Source organism: Ursus americanus, chromosome X (genome assembly GCF_024610735.1).
Source record: "Ursus americanus isolate L20-20 chromosome X, mUrsAme1.1.p, whole genome shotgun sequence".
Lineage (NCBI taxonomy): Eukaryota > Metazoa > Chordata > Mammalia > Carnivora > Ursidae > Ursus > Ursus americanus.
Window position 1 is genome coordinate 76,061,896 of NC_142164.1, and position 20,090 is coordinate 76,081,985.

At 39.7% G+C, this 20,090-nt stretch overlaps 1 protein-coding gene across 6 annotated transcripts in view; it reads right to left on the reverse strand.

The window, feature by feature from the left end:
- RRAGB (Ras related GTP binding B) overlaps positions 1-8,816 on the reverse strand; it is a 49,478-nt gene extending 40,662 nt beyond the window's left edge. The window contains exons 1-4 of one of the 6 annotated variants that reach the window (XM_045805159.2): positions 8,723-8,816; positions 7,217-7,250; positions 4,805-4,904; positions 437-520 (exon numbers count right to left, since the gene is read on the reverse strand). In XM_045805159.2, coding sequence (XP_045661115.1) covers positions 437-520; positions 4,805-4,904; positions 7,217-7,228 — 196 coding nt within the window. In that variant the 5' untranslated portion in view covers positions 7,229-7,250; positions 8,723-8,816. Of the gene's footprint in view, positions 1-436; positions 521-4,804; positions 4,905-7,216; positions 7,251-8,109 lie in introns of all 6 variants that reach the window. The other 5 variants (XM_045805157.2, XM_045805162.2, XM_045805155.2 and 2 more) reach the window with 5 other exon arrangements.
- Positions 8,817-20,090: the final 11,274 nt, after the last annotated feature.

Genomic DNA, 20,090 nt, shown 5'->3' on the forward strand with positions numbered 1-20,090 from the left:
TCTAGCAATTGTAATTTTTACGATTTATGTGACAATCAATCACACAGTGGTGTTTCTTCTATGACTATCTTGAAGCTATTGCTTAAATTTACTGCTAACTTTTGTGCAATTTTATCTTCTTATAACCTAGACCATAAGTGGCAAACATTAAAACATGGGCATTAAAAAAAAAAAAAACACGGGCATTGGAGTCAAACAGTTCTTAGTTCAAATACCAGCTGCACCTCTCTGTGTGACCTTGGGCAAGTCACTTAACCTCTGAGTATCAGTTTCCTTTTCTATTACAAAAGATGGGAAGCATGCTATTGACCTCACAGGACTGTTGTGAGGATTAAATGAGTTATCATACATAAAGTGCCTGGCACGTAGTAGGTGCTCAAACTACTTCCCTTCTCCCCCTTACTTCCCCCTCCTTGGAAAAGGAATCATATCTTACATGTCTTTGTATTTCCAACAGAGTCTACGAGAGAGTAGGTGCTCAAACTGCTATTAATTTGAAGACTATGTAAACGGTCTAGTACTAAAAAAAAAATGGAAAGAAGTGCTACTGAGAAAGGTAAAGACAATAACAAAAGAAGTGACAGGATTGAGTGACTGTTCAGATATGAAGTACATGGGACAGAAATCTGATTTCTACTCCCGTATCATAGAAATTATTCTCATCAAGTGACCAATGGCCCCATTACCAAATCCAGTGGACTTTTTAGTCCTTGTCTTACTTTCTGTAGCATGACACTGTTGACTACTCTCTTCTCAAAAAATTCTCTTCTCTTGGCCTCTGATGTCATACCTATAACCTCTCTGGTATATCTTTCTATTCTTCTTTCTGTCTCTTAAATGTTGGAGCTCTTCAGGATTTCATCTTTGGCTACCTACTTTCCCCTCATGCAAGCTAATCTATTCATGTTATTTTATTTGCCATTTGGATACTGACAACTTGTAAGGGTATATCTCTAATACAGATGTCTCTCTCCCTTTCTGAAACATACATTGGACATCTTCATTTGAATAATACATAAGTATCCCAAACTCAATGTATCCAAATATAACTCATTTCCCCATTTTTTTCCTACAAAAATCTATTCTTCTTTCAGTCCTCTCCATCTCAGTGAATTTAACCAGTTGCCTAAGCTAAAACCTTAATTTCATCCTTGAGTCCACTCTTTCCTCCACTATTCCACCCAAACCTATCAACAAGTCCTATTGACTCTATCTCTTAAATATATCCCAAATGCATTTGCTTCTCACTAAATCCACTACCACTACCTTAACCCAAGTTAAGGCCCCATCATCTCTTACCTGGTCTACTAAAACAATTACTTAATCTGTCAACCTGTTTCTACCCTTGCCTCCCTCCAATCTGTCCTCCATATTAGATATAATGGTCTCTCCAAAATGTGGATTTTACTCCCATTATTCTTTAAAAAGGAAAAAAAAAGTCTCTGTGTATATATGATTGTATATACCCAGAAAAAAAAAAGGCCTAAAGGACAATCTCAAACTACTAATGGTGGTTGTCCCCAGGAAACAGGCCTGAGAATGAGGGAAGGAGTAGACTTTCTGTACTTCTGCAATGCTTGAATTTTTCACAATTAAAATTGAAAATTAGAAATAATAAAATCTGATCATGTTAGTTTTCTATTTAAAACCCTCCATGGGCTGTCCTCTACCCTCAGTTCAAACTACCTGACTTGGCTTATAAGGCACTTTATGATCCAATCCCCGTGTTCTGCCTTTCTTTTTAGTCTCATGTCTTCTATATGGCCTTCCGGCTCTCCTAGTCTTCCTGTCCTGCTGTCATAAGAGCAACTGAAAAGAACCAGAACAGAGCTTTATGAAATCACATACATTTATGGGGCAGAAAGAAGAAAATTTTTTTTAAAGGGGTAGGGATGGTTAAAGATAAAGGAAGAAAATCAGGGTAATAAAGCATTAAATAAAAGCCAAGGGAAAGAGAATTTTGAGAAGGTAGGAAATCTTGGAGCCATCAACAGTGTTTGTGACTAAAATACTTTATAATCTTATTTTTATTGACAAGTTTACTATTCCAACAAATACATTTTAACAGCCCACGAATAAATTAATTATATCACCATTCTGTACCCTTACCGTGAATTTTAAAACACAGTAGACTCTAAGTTTAACAAAATAAAATTGGATTTTTTTCAGCAATAACAAACTAGAAAAACACTAAAACATTAAAGATGACATAATATTTTAGAAGTACTCTTTTTTCTACTGTTAAAGAACATCAGCAACTTCATAAAAGGGAACAGTAAGTAAAAACCAATGCACTATATGTATTGTCAAGCAGTCTATAAGTTTAGCAGTAAAACCCAGACCTTTCTTCAGCAATGACAAACTAGGTAATGATACATTAAAGCATTAAGTCCAACATAATCTTTTAAAGCATACTTTCACTACCTTTAAGGAAATACAGTAATTGTTAACAAAGTGTATCAATAAAGGTCCCATTTGAGAGAAGAGCCCTGTCCCATTCACAGTGCTGGCACACAGGATGGTCCAGAAAAGCACTTATTGAATAAATGGGAATGCTTAAATGTATAATGTACATATAATTTGCAACATTCTGTTTGTAATGTTTTAATGATGCTGCTAGATTACTTCAAAACTACTTCAAGTAGCTTGAATAGTTCTGAAATTTGGGCTGTATGACTATTCACTAGACTTAGGGTAGTAAATCAACTCAGCTGATCAAAACAAAAATATTAATTTACTAGAAAATTGAAAATTTGCTTCAATAAAATGTACAGAACTTAAAACACACAAAGAAAGAAATCCTCCAGGAATGGTGGCTGTGGCACGATGGATAGAGCAGAAGCATAGAGTGACATTCCAGCTCTAATGCTTGCTAGTTGAGTAAACTCAACTTCTAGGTCATCTACCAAAATGAAGTTAATATAAAAACTGAAGTAAATAAAAAAGCATTTAATAAACAGAAGCTTCCTCTAATCTACTGAAACCATATGATTATTAAGTCCAGATCTTTTACTTGTGAGAATAGAAAAAAATTAAAATCTACCAAATCAAGACACAAAGAAGTCTGGGCAGGTCCTTTCTAGAAGGAAGTCTCTCAAGGAATGACAGGCCATAGGACCCTGTCCCGACCAAAATTTCTGATGAATGACTTAGATGAAAACTAGATGAGATGCTTATCAAATGTACAAAATACACAAAGCTAGGAAGAATACCTAACATATCAGATGAGATACTAAGCACCTAAAATGAAAACAGATCTAATCCCTTTTCTACAGATAAGGAAATTACGGCCCTGAAAAATAATGAGTTGTCCTGGATTTCACAGTTAACAGGGGATACAGGAACATAGGTGCTAAAACAAACAAAACTGAATAATTTAATCGAGTAAGAATTTATTTAGATTCAAAATATTAGCTGCACAAGAAGCAGAAGGATTATATGTGTTTTAATAACAATGTATGTGAGAAAGAACTGTTTTTTTTTTTTCAGTACGACTCATATAATGAAAGCCACTCCACAAAACAAGAATAGGGGACTAAACTGTGCTAATAGCAGTGTGAGGCCCAAAATAAGAGATATAATAGTTCTACTCTGCCTGATCAGATCACACTTATATTCAAGTCTCAGCACTTTAAGAAAAATGTAGACACATTCAAACAAGTCCTTAAAAATGTTTCAAAATTATGTCACATGAGGAACAGATGGAGAAACTGGACACGTTTAACTTAAGGAAGGTTAAGATTTGGAAAGCAAGGATGGCTAGGATAGATTAAGACATTAATCATACTCAAATGTTTGCAGAGACTCAAAGGAACAGAAAGGGGGCCAGATAACAGAAATAAAGAGAAAGAGATTCAGGGTTCTAAGAAATAGCTTTCTAACCATTGAAGCTGCCCCAATTATGAGAGTATATATATATACTTCAAGCACTTTATGAAGAAAAATGAGGTTTCCTTCTTTATATCCTAGGGTCTGGAACATAAGTTGTTTCAAAAATGTTTGTTTTTCTCGGAACCAGAGTGAGATACCTTACGAAGTAGTGGGTGAGTTGTCCCTAAAAGTGTTCAAGATGCTAAAAACTCAGATCAGGAATTTTGAAAGCCAGGTAGGGAATGCTTTCATCACTGAGAGGCCAAGGACCATAGCAGAATCCAGAAATGCCTCGATGTTGCAAAATAAAATGGCATTACAGTCTAGAAACAGAAGAGGTCTCCCAGAAGCATAGCCCAGCTAGCCCATATTAAAAAGCCAGATTTAACATTCAAATCATAAAGGGCAATGAAATATTTCTCAAGTCAGAGCTGGAACTCCAGTGAGAACATCTATGTATATTCAGAAAGAGAAGCAGCAGAGTACACTAACCTCCCCCTCATAGGCCCCCCTCAGAATTTACCTTTTAATGAAGACTAGTACTAATTATAGCTTTAAAAAATCTTAGATTTTATTGTTATGCTTATTAATACCTATCAATATCCCTTTATATAATAAATTAAAAACAACCTCCCACAAAAAACAAATAAGGAAACAAAAGGGTCCCTATGTTTGTTTAATAAAGAGCAGGATAAAAAACAAGTTGGACAAGGCTATTCCACTTGGTAAGCAACCTAGAAAGAACCTCCCCAAGAGAGCAAGCAGTAATAACCAGAATTAGGTCACACCCCTTTGAGAAGGAATGAAAAAAACAGGGAAAACATGCTCTGAAACAAATCTCTCAACCTCTGCATCCCTAAGTGACCACAACCGTGTTATGCAGATTTTTAATAGTTAAGATCACCTGATTTCACAATAAGATAAAACATCTTACTTGTTGCACCAAGGCGACGTGTGTCTCTGGCAATATAATTTGCAAAGATAATAGACCTCATGCTGGTCTTACCAGACCCACTTTTACCCATTAACAGCACCTAAGGACAAAGTGAAAAAAAAAAACACAACAAAGTCAGAAATCTAGAGCAAATCAAGTCTAAAAGGATCTATTTCTCTCTTGTACTTGATGTTTTACTGACAGTATCAACAACCTATTGCAGATACTTGTAACTAACCAGTTCCCTGACCAATGGTAAATGCAGAGATACCTAAAATTCCAGGAGCCAGGCATTTACCTGTCATGCGTTACACATCCTCTTGGCGATAAAATCACAGGAATTTATTATGCTACCACTATACACTATCATAAATTCAGAACTATATTAGAGAAATAACAACTTGAGGAAATGGAACCCTGATCTCTCATAATCTAATGCTTTATGCACTGAACTACCTGGCAGGGGATTTCATTATAACTCAAAGTTCTTCTCCCTGCTCAAGGTCAACCTTTCCACCTCTGCCCTTTATCTAATCCCTTCTACTTACTCTATGATTTTATTCATTAATTACTCTGGATCTTTTTTTTTTTTAAGTGTCCCACGGCCTACAAGCTCAAGTCCTTAAACTACATATAACATAAGATCTGGCTTATCTATTCCTCTGCCCTTACCTCTTGGCCTAGAACTTTTAGAGTCCAGCCATTAATGAACTGAGCTAAACATCTTACAGTCCCCCTGACTGCTCCCAGAATTCCAGGGAGCTCAGCTCTATGTCTTTGTTTCATGCTGTACACTCTGCCAGTAACTTTCCATTCCTTTTTTTTTTCCTTCAGCTAAGCTCCACTTATCCCTCAAGACTTGATTCAGTAACCATCTCCCCAAGAAGCTTCCCTGACCCCAATGCCCTAGGTTGGCTTAGGTGTGTCTCACCTCTTTCCTCCCATGGCACTCCTATAGCACGGCAAAGACCAAAATGCACTGCAGTTATCTGGGTTTATTTTTTGGTCTGCTTCTCACAAGACTGTAAGTTCTTGAATGGCAGGGAGAATCCCCTTTGTATCTCCAGTGCCTAACATATAACAGGTGCTTAAAATATGTTCATCAAAAGAATGAGCAAGCTATCTAAACAAACATATAAAACAAGTGAGTTTTTAATGAAGAGAACTGTCCAATGGAAAAGGTGACCTTATGAAGATGAACAGCCTTTATGTCAATGTCAGCACCTAACAAAGACAGAAAAACACCTATCAAAGATAGTGTTGATTCTTGCACAAGGAGGGTTTTGGGTAAGGTGACTTTCAAGAATTTTCTCAAACTAACATTTATGGACTATAGTTCCAATTACCTTGCTTTTCAAATGGAGGGGTTACAGGTTTTATCTTTAATCCCAAGAAATTTTGTTTTAAATTATAATTACGAATACAGGAAATATTAATGAAAGTATACTGCACTCAGGTTCAATTTAATCTAGCTATTTAGCTACATAACTTTATCTCACTAAGGAAACGTTACTGACAAGCCAGTCTAAAGTAGTTATAAATAATTTTTGTTTTATTCTTAATCATGTAGAAATTTCTGGTATTTTTAGCCGTCCTTGTTGATAGCAGCTTTAGGCAGGCTCATCAAGAACATTCCTTCAGGAAATTGAGTTATAAAACTGAATTGTTAGATGAAATTAAGGGTAAATATGGTATATTTATTGTGTTTTTATTTAAGAAATCTTCGACTGCTTATGAAAGACTAACCGAAGATAACTGTGTTAGGTAATGACCCTATGAGAGAGGTAATATTATTATGACCATTTTACAAATGAAGAAACTAAAAGCCCCAAAGGTTCAGAAATTTACTCCAAAACTGTGCCCTTACTGATTCTCCCTAAATGCCAAGGTGGGGCACAGTACCATAAGAGCACAAGGGAAGGAATGCTCAATTCCACCTAGAAAACACATATAAAGACCTTATATAGGTGACATTTAATTTGGGTTCCACATAAATGTGCAGGAAGAGGTCTGTGTAGTGTTTGTGTATGGCTTGCACAAAATGCAAATTAATTTGTAAATTTGGAGAAAAACAGATTCTGTATGGCTGTAATGGGTGGCACAGGTGTGGCAGATCAGTTTAGTCAGGAATAGATTTTTAAAGGGCATTGTATACGGTGAAATCATTTGGATTTTATTCTATGGGTTTTGGGGAGGTATGAAAAGGTCTTAAGTATGTGAATGACCCAGTTAGATTTAAATATTAGAAAAATTAAATCTGATAGCAAAGAAGAGGACAAGAGTCGAAGAGAACACATAGAAGATTCTTGCAATGGTCCAGGAAAGATGGTATATATACACTACAAATATATTTCCTGAATCGTAACTTCTTACCTTTACTTTCATGTATTTGATGTACCTAATATGTCTTACCTTTTTCTTCATGGCTGTATTTGGTAGCACCCACCTGCAGATATAAACCAAAAGATAGTTTCCAGGATCCATTGCCTTAGAAATTGGAATTTAAAAAATACAAATAAATGTGGAGGTGCAAAAGAACATGTTTAGCACAAAAGCTGAGTACAGCTGTGTGTAGGAACTCAGTTAAAGTGGCCCTTGTTTTCTTAAATTATAAAACTGGGTTCAAGCTACCTTGCTCCTAATTATAGTACTCAGGAGATGGGTCCTAAGAAGACTGACTTAGTAATATAAATGAGCAATAAAATTCAAGATTCAATTTTTTTATCATCTTAAAAAATGCATCAAAGCAACATATACAAGTGCTTTAATAAATCAAACAATATTGTCTTATTTGAACGTCCACTATTATTTTTAAGTTGGGCTATTTTTAAAATCTGGAAGTATGTTTAGCCAGCTGTCCTTCCAAGTCAGAGTTCACTCATCACAGGTACAAAGTATATATAATACAAATCTCAAATTCAGGTACAAAAAGGCACTGAAAGAACTTTTTAAGCCACTGCTCTCTGCCCCAGAAATACCAACCTTCTCCCTAATCTTCTTATCCTCAACATGATGTTAAATCTCCTTTACTGATAATTCAAAGCAACTCGGAACTACCTTCTCAATTAGAACACCCAACCCCAAACCTCAGGACTGATATCAGGCCCATCCCAAGGGCTGTTTCTACCCAGTTAACAACCAACCAGTCCTCTTGCCAGTTTATCCCGTCACCAAAATCATGATACCAATCAACCTTACGGTAAATCAAAACAATTTATCAAAGGTGGGGTGTTCTAATTCACAATATTTTCTAAGTTGGAACCCCACCACCACCTTCCAGGTTTGACGTAATAAACTTCACCCACCCAAGCGATCCTTCCGGTTCCCCTATGGGAGGATCCATTCTTGGCCCCAGATTCTCTTTCTCCATCTTTCTCTCAGAGTCAGATTCTTCCATCGTGCAACAAGTCCTTTCCAGTCTTTTCTAAACCGCAGTACTCTTTTCCTTTTTTTTTTTTTTTCTTTTTCCTTGTTCACACCCTCAGTTGCCTATTTTTACTGCCTGTGGCCGCTAGGCCTGCTCTATTCTTGCCTCCGCCTTTGTCCACTGGGGGGCTGTTTTCCCCACGGTTACCTTAACCACCTCAAACTTGGCCTCACGACACAGCCGAGTTGGCCAGCTCAAAGGCTAAATGATGTGGTGGTGGAAAGGAAGAGACGGAGGGTGAGTGGGGAAGGGGGAGTGGTGGGGGTTCGTGTCGAGTCTGGGCCTCAGGCCCCAAAGTCTCGAAACGCAAAGGTGACTTCACCCGCAAAGAGGTGGGGACGGCGGAGGTGGAAGAAAGAGCAGACCCCTGCGGTAGGCACTAAGTGGCAAACGCTTTCGCCGGCTTATTGTTACCGAGCCTGGTCGCCCGAGAGCGTCAGCCTTTAGCAGCAGTTACGACCTAACCGCCCGCCCTCCAGGAGCCCAGGTACCTCACCGCAGGCACAGACTGCAGGCCAGGATCACGTGGGCACCTGCCGTAAACCCGGAGCCCGTCACGTGACTGCTGCTACCCAAGGGGCGGGTGGACTGGGAAGAATACCATAGAGACTGCGCCGAGAAAGACAGAGTGCCGCCAGTCGCCGTCACGTGTCCCCGGCTCTCCCTCTTCCTTGAGCCCGGTGGGGAGCTACAGTCTGCAGACGCTTCTCTTGTGCCGCCCCCCCCCCGCCCCCCCCCCGGCCGACCTGTCTGGCACACAGAATTAAAGGAGACGTTTTCAATTTCAGTGCTTCAACACTAGCCCCTTTGTGTGTATATGTGGTGTTGTTTTAAACTGCTATTTCACCCTTACCGTTTTTTGGTGAGGAAGACCAAGCATTGTTTTTGTCTTCCTGTTTTTTTATATTTTAATGTATTTTTATTATATTATGTTAGTCACCATACAGTGCATCCCTGGTTTCTGATGTAAAGTTTGATGATTCATTAATTGCTTATAACACCCAGTGCACCATGCAATACATGCCCTCTTTACTACCCATCACCAGTCTATTCCATTCCCCTGTCTTCCTGTTTAAGTCTTTCTCTTCTGTTTTTTATTACTAGTCCCTGTAACTGGTATTGTAATGAAATGAGTTAATACATCCACAGTGACTACAACTATGTCTTCCACATAGTAAGCACACAACGAAAGTTACTACTGCTGGGACCAGGGATTCATTGGGAATTTTAGGACACACACTCATCTCCCCACTTGTTTAAAACTGAAAGTAAGGGAAATAAATTCTCATAGACCATAGTAGGAAGTCAATAAAGTCTAGAATTGATAACTGAAGGGCTATTGATATGTATTTACATACTATTTTTAGATACAGAGACTTCCAGATAAAATGGCCAAAAGAGTTCAAAGGGGTTGCTTCTGGTAATGAGGCAGCAGATAGAAAGTGAGAGGACTGATACTTTTCATCTTAAGCCCCTTTGCACTCTATCTATCTATCTATCTATCTATCTATCTATCTATCATCTATCTATCATCTGTTTATCTGTAGGTAGATAGATAGATCACATGTATATGTTACTTAATAAGAAAGGAAAGGAAGGAAAGAATGATGGGAGGGAGGGAGGAAGAAAGTTAGGAAGGGAAGGGAAACTGTATAGAACCAGGGTGCTATCTGTTTCCAAATTTCCGCAACTGCTGTTCTATATGATCCCTTCTCATCACAACTGCCATGCCTCAAGAAAAATTTATTTTATTCTGATCACAGCTTCCTTAGCCCTATCACTCCCTAGTCTCTTCTCTCCTCCCACCAACTCCCCCACAAAAAAACACTTGTTCTAGTTTTTCTTGTGTAGTGAAAGGTTCTGAGCCCCAAACCAGGAAGTCACTTTAGATTCATCACTTTCCATACCAGACAGTGATAAACACATTGAGTTAAAGCAGTGAAAACAGACTTTATTCAATAAATACTGACAGTAGTGGGGAAAGCTGAGCTCCATTCCAATATGTGCTGAGGTAATTAGGCCTTTTATTATTTTTTTTAAAGATTTTATTTATTTATTTATCTTAGAGATAGAGTGAGTGAGTGTGTGTGTGTGTGTGTGTGTGTGTGCGCGCGCGCGCAGGGGGAGGAGCAGAGGGAGAGAGGGACAAGGAGACTCTGTGCTGAGCACAGAAACCCCACACCACACTCCCATCTCATGACCCCAAGATCAGGATCTGAGACAAAATCAAGAGTTGGACGATTGACTCAGTCACCCAGGAGCCCCACTTGGGCCTTTTAAAGGGGCAATGAGGGAGGGGGAAGAACTAGGCTTCATTTGAGTCAGAGAAGTGAAAAATTATAAAAGGTTGGTAAATATAAATGTAGTTAAGCTGTTTGTTAGCTGGCATTTATCAAAGTTAGGAATCTATCTTCCCACAGAGACTTGAAAACAAAAGCCCTATCCTTCCTGATGATTACATTTCAGTGGGATGGCTCTCAAGGCCCTGAAAAAGACTTCTGAGTTGTAAGAGATACATATTCACAATTTCAAGAGTTTATAGTAAATGATCTGAGAAAAGTTGGTCAGGGGCCTACCATCAGGCTAGAACAAACAGTAAATTATCTTTGCTGTGTTGTGCTTTCTCAACAGAGAACTGGGGGCCATCCTAGGGGCATGGTAAGTCTCTTGTGCAGGGGTTTGGACTGAGTTATGTAGTGAGAGGTCTGCTGTACTCATTAGTGCACTTTCTACAACCTATCTGCTCCTCTCTACACTTCTGCTATTTTTGTTCCAGCTGTTGTAATATTTGGTCTGGATAATTGTAATAGACTGCTAAATAATTTTCCTATAGCGACAGCTCCAAAGTTGTTAGGAGTGGGTGAAATAATCTTCATCAGTCGTTTCAGCCTCTAAAAGCATTCAATAAAAGTAATATGTGCATGTTATGTAAAGGCAGCTTTCAAACATATCCTCCAACCTCCATTACCAGGAGGCATCACCAGCCAAATTGTTTCCTTACACTCTTCTATTATAGAAATTCATTTTCTCCCTGTTGCCAGTCTCCCTTTCCACTTCTCCAAACTGTCACATCTATCTACCCAATGTGATTACTTCCCTCAAGGTCCATGAAGAACAGATGAAGACAGGGAGGAGAAGGAGTGAAGAAGAAAACCGGGGGTTGGGGGGGGTGGCCGAGTGGCTCAGTCAGTTAAGTGTCTGCCTTTGGCTCAGGCCATGATCCCAGGGTCCTGGGATGGAGCCCCACATTGGGCTCCCTGCTCAGCAAGGAGCCTGCTTGTCCCTCTCCTCCTGGCTTGTGCTCTCTCTCCCTATCTCTGTCTCTCTCTCTGTCTCTCTCAAATAAATAAATAAATAAAATGTAAAAAAAATGGAGGGGAGAAGTGAGGAAATGAGAAGAGGGAAGAGAAAGAGGAGAAAGGAGAAGAAAGAGGAGAAAAAGGAGTAGGAGGATGGGAGTGGAAGAAAGGGATTTGAAAAAAAAGACTGAAGAAATAAGCCAAATTAAGAGTTCATCCCGAAGAAGTTGAGTAAGACTATTGATACAATGCATTCCCACATAGTCTAGAGGTTGAGATTCTGATTTCCACCCAGGCATCCTGGGCTGCTTATTTTTACATTTTCACTGAAGAATCTTACATATATAAAAGATAACCTTTTCTTGTCAAATTAATTTTTAACTTTTAATTATACATACTTTTCAAAAAGTGTTGATTAAGCTCTGCAGAGTTATTCATGCAACCATTTGGCAAATATTTATTGAGCAGCCATTCAATTCCAGAAACTACATTAGACACTAGATATGCAAACATGTCTCTATTTCTGGTCCTATTGCATGTAAGGTGCTTCTGTCTGACACCTCAGCTCCACTATACTCACACACACATATACACACACATACAAACACATTAGCATTCTCTCTATCCAGATCCCACATCGTATTTTTTTACAACCATCCATCTCAGCAAGAAAAAGTAATAGACCCTTAAGATCATTCTAGTCACTTTTATCCTCAACCACATCCATGGGTCTCCAATTCCTAAACTGTCCTTCATAACTTCCTGCCTTTCTTTTTCTCCACCCCCTCTTCTTCCTCTGTTCCCACAGCTCACTGATTTTTCCAGAGCCCCATGAGCTTATTCTTACAGCTTTCTGGCAGCTCTTTCTTTTCCATTCCCACCACTTTGTTTGAAATATCAGGAAATAATCTTCAGTTAATGAGACTTAAGGATTCCATGAATGAAATTCTAATGCAGTGACTTCTGGTTTCATACCCAACGTGCAAGGACTTTAGGAGTTGCTACTCAATACTAACAACAAGCAAAAGGCTGAACAAGCTGGAAAATAAACAAATCTTAGATTTATAAGAGAAGTGAAGTCACAGGACAAATTGCTGTCCCTAAAACTGGAGAGAAAAACAGGTGGATACAGAGAATAATAACGCTCTAGAACAGAACCCACCCCCCCGCTGAAACACCTATAGGAACCATTATCAGGGTAGAAAAACCTAAAGTGTAGTTGACAGTTTGTTGGAAGCTCAATGTGGAAAGTCTGAGAGTTAAAAACTCCAGGGTGGCCCAGAGAGGTCTCCACACTTTTGTGAATTTTACCTCCAGGAACTCAACTAGGTCTTCACAGTAAATATCAGAGAAAATTATCTTCCTACTACTGAAAGTGAGAGGTGAAAAGTAACCAAATTGAAATAAATGAGAACTTTTTGTTCTTCTTAACAAGGCTGGCCCTCAAGAGAAACTCCTTTATTAGAGCCTAACTTGTTAGGGTTTTATCAGTGCATAGCTTACCTGAGGAAAGGGAAATACTCAACTCCAGCCCACTTTAGACATCCTGTCCCACCCAGAGGAATAAAAACCTGAGAAGCACTGGGGAGGATCATAGTCTAGAGACAGAGGTTCAGCAAAGATAGACATAACCATGGAAATATAGATTATAGCCCCTCAAATGCACACATATATTCATACCACCACACTACTAAAAACCAATTTGCCAAAGTTCCTTTAACTTCTCCATTATGTCCACATTTCAACAAAAAATTATAAGTCATACAAAAGGCAAAAAAACCCCACAAATTGAAGAGACAAAAAAAGGACCATAACCAGAGTCAGATAATGGCAGAAATGTTAGAAAATCCAACTGTGAATTTTAAATGATTAATATGCTAAGGACTCTGATGGGAAAATGAAGATAATATGCAATAACTGATAAGTGATGTAAGCAGAGAAATGGAAATTCTTTTTTTTATTTTAATGTTTTTTATTATATTATGATAGTCACCATACAGTACATCCCCGGTTTCTGATGTAAAGTTCGATGATTCATTAGTTGCATATAACACCCACTACACCATGCAACACGTGCCCTCCTTACTACCCATCACCAGCCTATACCATTCCCCCACCCCCTCCCCTCTGAGGCCCTCAGTTTGTTTTTCATAGTCCATAGTCTCTCATGCTTCATTCCCCCTTCTGATTACCCCCCTTTCTTTAACCCTTTCTTCCCCTAATGATCTTCCTAGTTCTTATGTTCCATTGATGAGAGAAATCATATGATAATTGTCTTTCTCTGCTTGACTTATTTCACTTAGCATTATCTCCTCCAGTGCCGTCCATGTTCAAGCAAATGTTGAGAACTCGTTCTTTCTGATGGCTGAGTAATATTCCATTGTATATATGGACCACAACTTCTTAATCCAGTCATCTGTTGAAGGGCATCTCGGTTCCTTCCATGATTTGGCTACTGTGGACAATGCTACTATGAACATTGCGGCGCATATGGCCCTTCTCTTCACTGTGTCTGTATCTTTGGGGTAAATACCCAGTAGTGTAATGGCTGGGTTTTAGGGTACATCAATTTTTAACTTTTTAAGGGACCTGCACACTGTCTTCCAGAGTGGCTGTACCAACTTGCATTCCCACCAACAATGTAGGAGGGATTTCCCTTTCTCCACATCCTCTCGAACAATTGTTGTTTCTTGCCCTGTCAATTTTTGCCACTCTAACTAGCGTAAGGTGGTATCTTAGTGTGGTTTTGATTTGAATTTCCCTGATGGCTAATGATTTTGAACATTTTTTTCAAGTGTCTGTTAGCCATTTGTATGTCTTCATTGGAAAACTCTCTGTTCATATCTTCTGCCCATTTTTTGATTTGTTTATTTGTTTCTCATGTATGGAGTTTGAGAAGTTCTTTGTAGATCTTGGATACCAGTCTTTTATCTGTAGTGTCATTTGCAAATATATTCTCCCATTCCGTGGGCTGCCTCTTAGTTTTTTTGACTGTTTCCTTGGCTGTGCAGAAGATTTTTATCTAGATGAAGTCCCACAAGTTCTTTTTTTCTTTTGTTTCTCTTGCCTTTGGAGATGTGTCATGAAAAAGGTTGCTTTGGCCGATGTCGTAGAGGTTGCTGCCTATGTTCTCCTCTAGGATTTTGATGGATTCCTGTCTCACATCGAGGTCTTTCATCCATTTGGAGTTTATTTTTGTGTATGGTGTGAGAGTGCTCAAGTTTCCTTCTTTTGCATGTGGCTGTCCAATTTTCCCAGCACCATTTATTGAAGAGACTGTCTTTTTTCCACTGGATGTTTTTACCTGCTTTATCAAATATTAGTTGCCCAAAGAGCCGAGGGTCCATTTCTGGGTTCTCTATTCTGTTCCATTGGTCTACATGTCTGTTTTTGTGCCAGTACCATGCTGTCTTTGTGATCACAGCTTTGTAGTACAGCTCGAAATCCGGCATTGTGATGCCCTCAGCTTTGTTTTTCCTTTTCAACAGTTCCTTGGCAATTCGGGGCCTTTTCTGTTTCCATACAAATTTAAGTCTATTTGTTCCAGTTCTTTGAAAAATGTCCTCGGTATTTTGATTGGGATAGCCATGAAAGTGTACATTGCTCTGGGTAGCATGGACATTTTAACTATGTTAATTCTTCTGATCCATGAGCATGGAACATCTTTCCATCTTTTTATGTCTTCCTCAATGTCTTTTAAGAGTGATTTATAGTTTCTAGAGTATAGGTCCTTTACGTCTCTGGTTAAGTTAATTCCAAGATAACGTATGGTTAATGGTGCTATTGTAGATGGGATGGATTCCCTAATTTCTCTTTCTTCATTCTCGTTATTCGTGTACAGAAATGCAACTGATTTCTGAGCATTGATTTTGTATCCCGCCACATTACTGAATTGCTCTATAACTTCTAATAGTTTGGGCGTGGATTCTTTTGGGTTTTCCATATAGAGGATCATGTCATCTGCAAAGAGAGACATTTTGACTTCTTCTCTGCCGATTTGGATACCTTTGACCCTTTTTGTTGTCTGATTGCTGTTGCAAGGACTTCTAGTAGTATGTTGAATAATAGTGGCAAGAGTGGGCATCCTTGTCGTGTTCCTGATCTTAAGGGAAAGGCTTCCAGCTTTTCCCCATTGAGAATAATATTTGCTGTAGGCTTTTCATAGATGGCTTTTAAGAGATTGAGAAATGTACCCTCTATTCCTACACTCTGAAGGGTTTTAACCAGGAAAGGATGCTGTATTTTGTCAAATGCTTTTTCTGCATCAATTGAGAGGATCATATGGTTCCTGAGTCTTTTCTTGTTGATATGATGTATCACACTGATCGATGTGCGCATGTTGAACCACGCTTGCATCCCAGGGATGAATCCCACTTGGTCATGATGGATAATCTTTTTAATGTACTGTTGGATTCTATTAGCAAGTATCTTGTTGAGGATTTTGGCGTCCATATTCATTAGGGAAATCGGTCTGTAATTCTCCTTTTTGAGGGGGTCTTTGCCTGGTTTGGGGATCAAGGTAATATTGGCCTCATAGAATGAGTTTGGTAGCTTTCCTTCTGTTTCTAGTTTTTGAAATAGCTTTAGGAGAATAGATATTATTTCTTCTTTGAATGTTTGGTAGAATTCCCCAGAAAAACCATCCGGGACTGGAGTTTTGTTATTTGGAAGGTTGTTTATCACTGACTCAATCTCTTCATAATTAATTGGCCTGTTTAAGAAATCAATTTCTTCCTGTTTCAGTCTTGTTAGTTTATAGGTTTCCAGGAAGGCCTCCATCTCTTCCAGATTGCTTAGTTTTTTGGCATATAGCTGTTGATAAAAATTTCTAATAATCCTTCCAATTTCAATGGTGTTGGTCATGACCTCTCCTTTTTCATTCATAATTTTAATAATCTGGGTCCTTTCTCTTTTCTCTTGGATAAGTCTTGCCAGTGGTCCTTCAGTTCTATTGATTCTCTCAAAGAACCAGCTTCTAGTCCTGTTGATCTGCTCTACTGTGCTTCTGGTTTCTAATTCATTGATTTGTGCTCTCATCTTGGTCAACTGCTTCCTCGTGAGTGGATTAGGCCTGTCCCTCTGTTGCTGTTCCAGCTTCTTGAGGTGAGAATATAAAAACTGCATTTTAGATTTTTCTATTCTTTTGAGTGAGGCTTGGATGGCTATGTATTTCCCCCTTAGGACTGCCTTTGCAGTATCCCATAGGTATTGGACCGTTGTGTTTTCATTCTCCTTGGTCTCCAGAAATTGTTTAAATTGATTTTTGATTTCCTGGTTTATTGAGTCATTCCTGAGCAGGATGGTTCTTAGTCTCCAAGTGATTGAGTTTCTTCCAAATTTTTCCTTGTGGTTGAGTTCCAATTTCAGAGCGTTGTGGTCTGAGATTATGCAGGGGAAAATTTCAATCTTTTGGTATCGGTTGAGACCTGTTTTGTGTCCCAGAACATGGTCTATTCTTGAGAATGTTCCATGGGCATTAGAATGGAATGAGTATTCTTTGGTTCTGGGGTGTAGTGTTCTACATATATCTATGAGGTCCGACTCGTCGAGTATGGCATTCACCGCCTTTGATTCTTTGGTTAGTCTTTGCCAGGGTGTTCTGTCTATTTCTGATAGTGGAGTGTTGAGGTCCCCTACTATTAACATATTTTTATCTATATGTCTCTTTATTCTGGTTAAGAGTTGGCTTGTGTATCTTGCTGCTCCCCTGTTGGGGGCATATATATTTATAATTGTCATATCCACTTGTTGAATACTTCCCTTAAGAATAATATAGTGCCCTTCTGTGTCTCTAACTATAGTCTCTAGTTTAAAACCAATCTATCTGACATGAGAATTGCTACCCCAGCTTTCTTTTGAGGTCCATTTGCGTGAAAGATGATACTCCATCCCCTTACTCTCAGTCTGAATGTATCTTTGGATCGAAATGAGTCTCTTGTAGACAGCAAATGGATGGGTCATTTCTTTTTATCCAATCTGCAACCCTCTGACATTTTATGGGAGCGTTTAAACCATTTACATTGACACTAAGAACTGAGAGATAGAATTTTAATGATGCCATGTTGCCAGTAAAGTCTTTGTTTGTATTGGTTGTGACTTTCTGTTCTGTATCACTCTTGGGTCCTTTTTACCTTTATAGAAGCCCCGTTAATATCTCCTGTAGGGCTGGTTTCGTGGTTACGAAATTGGTTAATGATTGGCGATTCTGGAATGTCTTTATTTCTCCATCAATTCTGAATGACAGCCTTGCTGGATAAAAGATCCTTGGCTGCATGTTTTTCTCTGAAAGAGCTTTAAAAATGCCCCCCCCAACCCTTTCTCTCATTCCAGGTCTGTGTAGACAGGTCTGACGTAATTCTGATGTCTTTGCCTTGGTATGTGAGAAATTTCTTTGCCTTGGCCACTTTCAATACGGTATCCTTGGATCTGATATTTGCGAAATGCACTATGACGTGACGTGGAGTAGGTTTGTCGTGGTTGAGCTTGGGAGGGGTCCTCTCTGCCTCTTGGACACGAATGTTTGTTTCCCTTGCTAGATTAGGGAAGTTTTCAGCTACAATTTGTTCAAATATCTCTTCTAGACCTCCGTTTTTCTGCACCCCCTCTGGGATGCTGATGATTCTAACATTGGATCGTTTCATTGAGTCAGTAATCTCCCGTAACCTACGTTCGTGGGTGTGGATTTTTTTAAGACCAGCCTCTATTTTTGTTTTTTCCTCTATTAACCCATCCTCCAATTCACTAATACGTCCTCTGCTTCTGTGACCCTGGCCGTCAGAGCATCTAGTTTTGCCTGCATTTGGCTCATAGAATTTTTAATTTCTGTCAGATTCACTCTCATTTCTGTCCTTAGGGATTCTATATTCTCAGTAACCTTTTCGTTAATAGTTTTTTCAATTCTACTCATCATTTTGACCATCATTACTCTGAATTCCATTTCTGATAATTTGGTTACATCCATATCCATTATTTCTGTGGCAGAGGCCACAGACACACTGTCTTTTCTTTGCTGGGTGGATCTTCTCCTTCTTGTTATTCTGATGAAGAGAGGTTGCGGGGTTGTCCAGAGCCCAAATTATTGACTGGGTCCCAGGCCGTGCCCCTTGTTTTAGAGGGATCTTAGGGATGTGGGCTTCTTCTTTAAAGATTTTATTTATTTATTTATCTGAGAGAGAGAGACAGACAGTCATCAAGAACGGGAACAGAAGCAGGGGAGTGGGAGAGGAAGAAGCAGGCTCCCAGCAGAGGAGCCTGATGAGGGACTCCTTTCCGGAACGCCGGGATCACGCCCTAAACTGAAGACAGGTGCTCAATGACTGGGCCACCCAGGCGCCCCGGTTGTGGGCTTCTTGATTTTTCAGCCTGCCTTCTGTGTTCTGGGGCGGGGCCTGCCGCCCGGATACTCAGGCAATCCTGTTTGGGTAGTGTCTCCGTGTCCCCTGCAAGGGGAGATGGGGATGGGCACCCTGTGAGCTGGTACTTCCAGGCTTTTGTTCTCTGGCAGCTTTCCCTGGTGGTTTGCTGTGCCTCTTCTGAGAGTCAGAGCAGCAGCGGCCGAATTTCAGCCTCTGTCACAGAACAGAGGGATTGCGGCCCGTTCTCCACTAATGTTCTGGCCACTTTAACTCTGTTTCTGTTGGTGTTGCTCAACCCTGCAACGTCCGGGGATGTGCGCCCCACACCCGGCATCCCAGCCCTCACTTCCAGGGCCGGTGTGTCTCTGTCCTTTGTGTTTCTAACACCGCCAGCCACCAGCTGCCAGTTGCCCCACGCGCTCCTGGAGCTCCCGGTCTCAGTCTATTTCCGGTGAGCACACTGGGATTCCGGAGTTCCGTGAGAAGCCTGGTGGTGTGCGCTCCCGGCTCACGGTCTCAGTCTGCTTTTTTGAGGGTGCCATCCACAAGCCCGCCCACTCCCCTGTGCAGGTGGTTACCGCTTCCCGGTGCCCGAACGCGGCGGCTCCCTCCCCCTTCCGTTTATCTTCCGATATCTGTGCGCGGTTTCATGGCTCCCCACTTTGTACCTCAATACTCAGCACTGGAGATGTTCATTTGTAGAGATCCAGATGCATCTTCCTGCATCTCAGGCTGGTTCCGTGGTTTTTTAGGCTGGTCTGGTTCATATCCAGCTCGACTCGGGGGACCGGCTGAAAAAGGTGTCTCCTACTCCTCTGCCATCTTAACTCCCTCAATTCTTTTTATTTTTTAAATTTTTATATATACTTTATGTATACATATTTTATTTTTTTATTTACTTCCATTTCATTTCATTTTTATGTATCTCTTCCTTTCTTATTTGGGGATCTATATTCTTTTTTTTTATGTTATGTTAGTCACCATACAGTACTTAATTAGTTTTTGGTGCAGTGTCCTATGATTCATTGTTTGCCTATAACACCCAGTGCTCCTTGCAGTATGTGCCCTCCTTAATGCCCGGGGATCTAGATTCTTTAAGTAAGCAGAACAAAACACACTCAGGATCTAGTTTTTGTTGTTGTTTTTGTTGTTGTTATTGTTGGTGGTGGGTTTTTTTTTTTTCTCTTCCATTCTTCTTTTCTCTT